At 59.7% G+C, this 7,952-nt stretch overlaps 1 protein-coding gene across 1 annotated transcript in view; it reads left to right on the forward strand.

The window, feature by feature from the left end:
* The window catches only part of FBLN1 (fibulin 1), a 67,835-nt gene extending 63,536 nt beyond the window's left edge, over positions 1-4,299 (forward strand). Inside the window, exon 17 of the mRNA XM_081083825.1 lies at positions 3,547-4,299. Within this exon, the coding sequence (XP_080939951.1) occupies positions 3,547-3,686 (140 nt within the window). The 3' untranslated portion in view covers positions 3,687-4,299. The remainder of the gene's footprint in view (positions 1-3,546) is intronic.
* Positions 4,300-7,952: the final 3,653 nt, after the last annotated feature.

The raw sequence follows: 7,952 nt of genomic DNA on the forward strand, positions 1-7,952 counted from the left end.
ACCCACCAGCCTGAAAACAGCCCTCAGCCCCTCACCCAGACTGGCCAGGTACCCCAGTGGGAACCCCCACCCTGAAGGGGGTGTGACCAGCTGCAAACAGCCATCATCCCCTCATCCAGGCTGGCCAGGCACCCCAGTAGAGACCCCCACCCTGATCCAGGACACCCTTCAGGGCAAACCAGCCGGCCCCCACCCATGCACCAGGCCTCTATCCTATATAGTAAAAGGGTAATATGCCTCCCAGCACCGGGATCAGTGGAGCTGCGAGGCCTCCCAGCACCAGGATCAGCGTGACAGGGGGCAGCGCCCAAACCCCCTGATCGCCCTGCGGCTCTGTGTGACAGGGAGAGGGGCCACAACCTCCCTATCCACCCTGCTCTGTTCGTGACAAGGGAAGGCGCCCCAACTCCCCAATCAGCCCTGCTCTGAGCCCGACCAGGGGCTGCACCTAGGGATTGGGCCGCCCTCTGCCACTGGGAGCAGGCCTAAGCCAGCAGGGCGTTATCTCCCGAGGGGTCCCAGATTGCAAGAGGGCACAGGCCGGGCTGAGGGACCCCCCCTCCCCGAGTGCACAAATTTTTGTGCACCGGGCCTCTAGTATTAATATAAATTTATATAAACAATATACAGGTACATATAAAAATTTATATAAAATTAAAATACATTATATATTTTTATTGATTTCAGAGAGAGAGGGAGAGGGAGAGAGAAATAGAAACATCAACGATGAGAAAGAATCACTGATCAGCTGCCTCCTGCACGCCCCACACTGGGGATCAAGCCCGCAACCTGGGCATGTGCCCTGACTAGGAATCGAACTGTGACCTTTATAGATTGACACTCAACCACTGAGCCACTCTGGCCAGGCAAAATACATTATCTATATATATAAAAGCCTAAGTGACCGTTCGACTGTTTGACCGTTCAACCAGTAGCTATGATGCACACTGACCACCAGGGGGCAGATGCTCAACACACAGGCATGGAAACTTGGAACAGACTGATGAATCTCAGAGGGAACGGGGGAGGGTAGAGAGTGGGAATAGATTAACCAAAGATTTTATATGCATACTAGAGGCCTGGTGCATGGATTTGGGCACTGGTGGGGTTCCTAGGGCTGGCCTGAGGGGGTCGGGCTGAAACTAGCTCTCCAACATCCCCTGAGGAGTCCCGGAGTGCGAGAGGGCACAGGCCAGGCCGAGGGACCCCACTGGTGCACGAGCCTCTAGTATATTTATAACAAAGCATTATTTGTATACAAGTATAAATTTTATATAGCTGTATATATTTTGTACTTATGATTATACTATATCTTTACATGATAATTACACAGCACATTAAAAATAATAATAACATAGAAATACGTACCTAGAACAGTTCTGGGGCTCCCCCAGCAGCCCCTCTTTCCTTTAAGGTCCCTCCGCCTCTGAGCCTGGAGTCATGGTAACACCATCTCTGCCCCTGAGCTGAGTGAAGTCAGGGGTAACCGAGGCACCGAGGCAGGTGGGCACCGTGTGGGCTGAGACCTGGGGAGGGAGAAGGTGGTGCTGATGGGGACACAGGGGCAGGGGAGCATGGACTGCCCCACAAGGGGCCACGGGGAGCCCACGCCAGACTGTGCCCAGGGGCAACGGGTGAGGCCCAGTCAGCAGGGGCCACTGCACAGCGAGGGCGGTGCCAAGCCCCGTCTCTGCCGGGAGTGGAAGGTGCTGGTGGGGGTCCACGCAGGACGGAGCTGCCGGGCAGGGCGGGGAGAGGGGCTCACAGCACAGCAGCCGCGCCCTCTCCATCGGAGCCAGAGCCCGTCTGCTCAGAACAGCCTGGAATTCCACCCGGGCTGCGGGCATTTCCCTTCGAAACCTTAGCCCAGGGAGTGAGGGGGGCATTCCCAGGTTCCCCTCCGAGCTTGAACTTGGTGTCCCCGCCACGGGCTTCCCACCCTGCAGTCTGCCCAGCTCTGCCGTGTGCCTGGCGGGCACCAGGGCCGGGCGATGCCAGGCCGGGCCCACGTGCTGCTCGGTGGGGCTGGGCATGGGCAGTCTGGCTCCGCCCGTGGTGGCCTGGGAGCCGCAGCTTCCAGCTCGCTCCCGCCACCTGCGGTGACTCCGTTGGGAGCTTAAAACCAGCCACGGAAATGGTCCCGCGGTCCTACCCTCCCCGCGTGACTCGGGCAGGTCCCACCTGGAGCATCAGCGACGGAAAAGGGGCCTGAGATGGTCCACGCCTAAATGTCACAGCTGTGGGCACCTGCGCTGCACCTGGCACTGGACCAGCCTGTGGGCTCCACTCCGCTGCCCCCTCTGCAGGGAGGGCACCTCCTCCAGGCAGCCTTTCCTGCCCCCGCCCCTCCCCTCTGTTCCCGCCTCTGCCCCCCCTGGGTGGTGTACAGCGTGGCAGCGCGGTGCCTACCCAGGTCCTCGTTGGCTGCGAGAGGGTCCATGGTTGTCTGTCATGGAGCACAGCTGCTGGGGCTGGGGAGGGACGGTGCCCACACGCCTGGGCTCACACCTTGGGAGACGCTGTGGGGAGGGGAGGGGAGGGGCAGACAGAGGTCTGGATTGACCGTCCAGAGGCACAGGGTTCCTGCCTGTGGGCACAGGTGAGGTGGGGTGGGCAGGGCCTGGCCTGGAGACACAGGGCTGGCCGAGCAGGCACAGGTTTGGGGAGAGTCATGGGATCCACTCCTGCCACCCAGTCTTGCTCCCCTGCGCATCTGCAGGGCACGGGGGTTTCTCCCACTCCCACCTGCACCCCGTGCTCTGAGCCCCAGCAGGGGCGGCACCGGTCATGGCCTCTGCCTGCTCCCTGCCACCCCCAGCAGCGTCACAGCAGGTTCTGCTTCCCGGGACCTGATCCCTGCCTCCCTTCCGTCACCTGTCTCCCCTGTCACCTGTCCTCCCTCCATCGTCACCTGTCCTCCTGATGGCCCTGCCCATCTCTGCTGCTCCGGCTGGACCCCCTCTGAACCTCTGCTGCCCACCTCTTGCAATGAGCTCAGTGTCACCGTCCACAGAGAGTGAGGGATTTGGGGGTTTGTCCCATGGGGAGGTGGGACTCTGTGCTTGGATAAGGGGATCCCAGGTCCCCACAGGAGTCCTCGATATGGCGGGGAAGATTCCTCCTGCTTTGTTTCTTCCTGAGGGTCCAGACTGGGCACAGTGGGCAGGAGGGAGGGGGCAGGTATCTACTGGGCATCTACCCCATGCCAGGCCCTTTTCTAGGGGAGAGAGGTAGAGGAGGAACCTGGGCTGGGAGAGAGCAGGAGCTGGCGTGGCCCCAGAGCCGTCTGACTCCCCTCACAGTCCGAGCTGCGCACGATGGAAAGGCTGTTGAGCTCACTTCACTCATCCCCGGAGGTGGAAGCAGAGCCCGGGGGGACCACTTGGGGAAGATGCTGTGCAGGGGCCTCAGCATCTGGCTCAGGGTGGGATGAGAGGAGGTCTCGGGCCCCTTCAAGTTCTCAAAATCCTCGAGAGAAAGTCCCTTCCCAGACCTCCATGTGCCCACAGCCCCTGCTAACTTCCAAAATGCCTTCTCTCTCCCCAGGGGTGGTGCGCCAGGTGCGGCCCATCGTGGGCCCGTTCCACGCGGTCCTGAAGCTGGAGATGAACTACGTGCTCGGGGGCGTGGTGAACCACCGAAATATCGTCAATGTCCACATCTTCGTCTCCGAGTACTGGTTCTGAGGGCTGGTCCGCGGCACAGCCACGTCTGCACCTCCAGGCCAAGTCATTGCTGCCAGCGACTGTGCCCTGCCCCTGTTTATACCGCCCAGACATTTCTTGATTTTATGTATTTGTTCGTCGGGGTGGGCTGCCATCTACCTGGCGTATTTTGGTGTTGAAATAATGAATGCAATTAACTGTTTGGTTGAAAACCTTGCTTATTTTTTAATGCAAATGTTCCATGTCGCTGCCTTTACTCTCCCTGTGGGCTGGGCATGGCTAAGGATCAAGGAAAGAGAGACCCTTTTCAGGGGGCAACTACTCAGAATGCCAAGAAAAGACCCGTTTTTGCCCTCATTGTATGGACGCTGACATTTGGTACTTTTTGGCCAATCAGCGTGCCCCATTCCACGGACACGCTGCTGTAGACTAGCAGGTCTGGCAGGCCCCGCCCAGAAGCAGCGCGGCACAGTGCCTCACGGGACCCGGGGGAGGTAAACCGCGGTTCTGTTGCAACAGAGAAACTCCGTGTGTGGCCCCGGCATGTTCACCAGGGGAACGGCAGGGTTTTCTCTGCTCCCTGCACCCTCTTCTCTGACCACAGGTGGGAAAATAAACAGCTCTGTGACTCTCCTGATGGCCCGTGCATGGGAGTCTGTCAAAAAGGGGGCTCCCACTAGCAAAGGGCCTGGGGGGGTGGGGGGGCCTGGCCTTCTCCAAGAGCCTCCTGCCTGCCAAGGTTCTGGGGCGGGGCCTGGGGTGTGTATTGGAAAAGCTTCCCACCTACACCATTTCCGGTACCATGGCCACCCTCTGAGGAGCGTGGCTCAGGCCCACAGTCCATGCCCACGTCCAGCCCCGCTAGGACTCCCGGCGTTCAAGCTTCTGAGTGCCCCTCGGGGACCTGCTGGGAGCAGTGACCATTCTCTCCAGCAGTGCGCCCAGGTCCTGGCCACTGGCAGGTGGTCCTTCATTTATTCCTCCTGGCGACCCAGCGAGGTGGGCGTGGCCCTGCCCAATCAGAGATGAGCAGGCTGGGCTCAGAGGGAGGAACTCGACTGCCCAAAGTCGCAGAACTTTTTAGAGACAAAGATGGAATTCAAATTCCGATGATCAGACTCCAAACCCTGTGCCAGGCGAGAGGTGGACAGGCTGGATGTATGGGGTGTCCCAACACCACCCTCAGCCAGGGGCGCTGGACCAAGAGCACCCTACCCCCGAGGCCCACTCTGCCCCCCAGGGATTCAGCACCCAGCCCTTCGTTCCCACCCCATCCGGCCCTGAGCTTAGCCCACCTGCTCCGTGTCCCATTCGCCCCTCAGGGCCTCCCTCCTCCTGGGCCCGGCCCATCCCAGCAGTCTGGCCCGGCACTGGCCGCCTCCAGCCTCGGGATTTCTGGCTGGTGTCACCGACGCCTGCACGGAGCGTGGTCCCTCACCACCTTCGGAAACGTTTCTGCGGCCACTCGTGTGGGGCCCTCGTCCATCAGAGCCAGGCCTGGGCCAGCCGGGCACAGGGCCCGCCGGGGCCTGGAGGGAGGGGAAACCAGTGCGGCCTGACAGCCCGGAGCCAGTTCCTGGGCCCGGAGGCCCAGGGGACATCTGAGCAGCTCTCCATGCCAGCCATGCCGGATTGGGGTCTTGCAGGGAAGGGGTGGGGGCCTCGGGGTGAGGGTAGGGAATGCGGGGGGCCACATGGGCTCCCGTTCCCCACCTGCAGCTTGGGAGGCACGTCTGGGGCCCAGGCCCTTGGAGATGGAGTTTTCTGGAAGCTTCCTCCTTCCGACGCCTCAGTGGGGCGGGTGGGAACACAGACGCTTCCCACGCTCAACAGGTGTTAGGGCGGGAGCTGCCATTGGTGGGCAGAGCCAAGACTCCTGCCGTGGATTGGCCCTCGGGTGGGCACGTGACCTAAGCTGACCAATCAGCCCTTCCTGAGGGAGGGCGCTGGGGCGTGGGAACGTCTGGGGCGCAGGGAGGTGTGAGCCCGGGAGCTGCCAGGGAGCTGCCAGGTGCCCAGGCCGAGGCGAGGAGAGGGAGCCGAGCTGCGGCCCCGCCTGATTCGGGAGTCCGCGAGGCAGTGGGACCATCGTCGTGGCTGCGCTCGCAGGTGAGTCACTGCCGTCTGCCCGGCCTCGGTTTGTGCATCTGCAAAATGGAGCGGCAACCCCGGCCCTCCAGCTAGGACCGAGGCCGTCAGCCAGCTGTTCTGAGCTGCGCTGAGGTTCTCAAGTCAGTTCAGGTGGGAAAACCCTGGAAATCATGTCGCATTTTTTTTCCTTCCTAATATTTTTTTATGAAAATTTTCAAACAGCAAAGTTGAAAGAATTACAATGAGTGAAAAAGGGGACCCAGTCCCTGGTGTTGTTATGGCCGCGCACACTGACTGATTTATACGCGCTGCGGACGGACGGTCGGACCCACCGCTCACAGACACCGGCTGTCCGCTGCTCAGTGACTGGTATCGGTGTGGCAGCGGGGGTGGCTCTGGTGCTGGGAGTGGAAGAAGGTCCGAGGGCTCCTGGGGGCTTCTTGGTCTCTCAAGACCTCAGAGAGTCTAGGCCAGAGGTTCCCAGCGTGGGGCACATGCCACAGGGGGGCAATTTGATTTTTAAGGGGGGCAATTCGAGAATGAGTTATTAACAGTGAGTTTTTGCATTTCATATGGTTTTAGGGGCCTCATATACAGCCTATAAATATGTATTTTGACATTTGTGCATTTCAGTTCTCTATTATATGTTCTAAAACTTTATTTGCTATTTTTTCATATCACTTCATATGATTATTTTAACAATTTCTTAGTGATTTCTTCCTCAGTCCTTCAACTGTCCTTTCATTCTTTTATTTTTCTCTCTCATGGGTGCCATGTTCATTGGAAGCTTGTTTAGACCAAGTGAATGGCTTTTCAGGCTTCCTCCACGTGCATAGGGGTCACTTTTGAATAATAAGAATTCTAGGTAACGGCGGGGGCGGGGGGGGGGGGTCAGGATGTTAGAGGTGCTTGTGGGGGCGTGGCCATGAAAAGGTTGGGGACACTGCTCTAGAGTCTCGGGGCATAAGATCTAACCTAAATCCTCCCTCACCCACCCTCTTCTCCATATTTACCAAAACAGGATTGGCCAGACTTCTGCCCCACACCAGCCTGAAGCCCTGGCCCCCCTCCCCAGGTTCCTCTGTGCACTTAACTGGGGTTGGCAAAAACCAGGAGCCCTGACCTCTGACCTTTGACCTGACCCAAGGACCACCGTCTCCCCTTCCAATTCCATGTTGCCATGTTGTATAAATACCGTGGACTCTGCGGGGAGAAGCGATAATAGTGCTACAAAGCCCTTGCATGACGGGTACCCCTGAAACTACGATTTAGGTTTTAGAAATGACAAATGAGCATCTGAGCCGGGCTCCCCACGGCCGGGTGCTGCCTTCCCACCGGCCAGGGCAGGGCAGGGCAGGGCCAGGCGGGGTTCCGAAACAGAGGAATGTTCCTCCTGCGGCTGGAGACGTTCATCCCGCGCCTCCCCTGGCAACTTGATGTGTTCCCCACCCGCCTCGGTAATTGCTTAATCAATTGCGTGCGGGTAACTCGCCAGAGAAGGTGGTGGTTAGGCGCGGGGAGCCTGCCGCCCACCCCCTGGGCATCGCCAGGCTGGCCTCTGTGCCCAGGCCTGGCCCAGAGGAGCCCCCGGAGGGTCTTCTGCGCCAAGTCTGACCACAGGAGCAGCTTGGCCCGAGAGCCGGGACCCTGGCTGCGGCCGTCTGCTCTGCTGGGTCAAGTCCAAGGCCCTGCCGGGTGGTGGAGGGAACATGTTTCATCCCCTTGAGGGTGGGGAGTCAGGGGGTGTTCCTTGGGGCTTCACCACTCCCCCTTTGGGCTTTGGAGACCCTTCTGGAAAGCCAGCCTCCACTTGCTCCCTGCCATGGTCCATGTTGCTGTGCTGTCTCTCCAGGATCTGATGCCCCTGAGCCCAGCCCAGGAGCCCCGCTGAGCTCCTGGGAGCCACTGCAGCCCCTCCCGGGGGCTCTGAGCCTTTGGGGGCCAGGCCATTGCTCAGCATCTCTCAGAAGGCTGTTACCTAGAGCAGGTGTGCCCTGCATGGGCCCTGGCTCTGTTGCACCCAGTGCTTTGGGTTCGAGGGGCGGGGAAATGGCCCTAAACAAACTTGATTCTTTACCCCCATCCTACCACCGTGAGCACAACTGTGGCCTCCGCTGCCTCCTCTGTTGGGCACAGAGCTCCAGGGCCCCTCCCTACCCTGCTCTCCACGTCCAGGCAGAGCAGCTGCTGGTGCTG

The sequence above is a fragment of the Myotis nattereri genome (genome assembly GCF_964212035.1).
Source record: "Myotis nattereri genome assembly, chromosome: 2".
Taxonomy (NCBI): domain Eukaryota; kingdom Metazoa; phylum Chordata; class Mammalia; order Chiroptera; family Vespertilionidae; genus Myotis; species Myotis nattereri.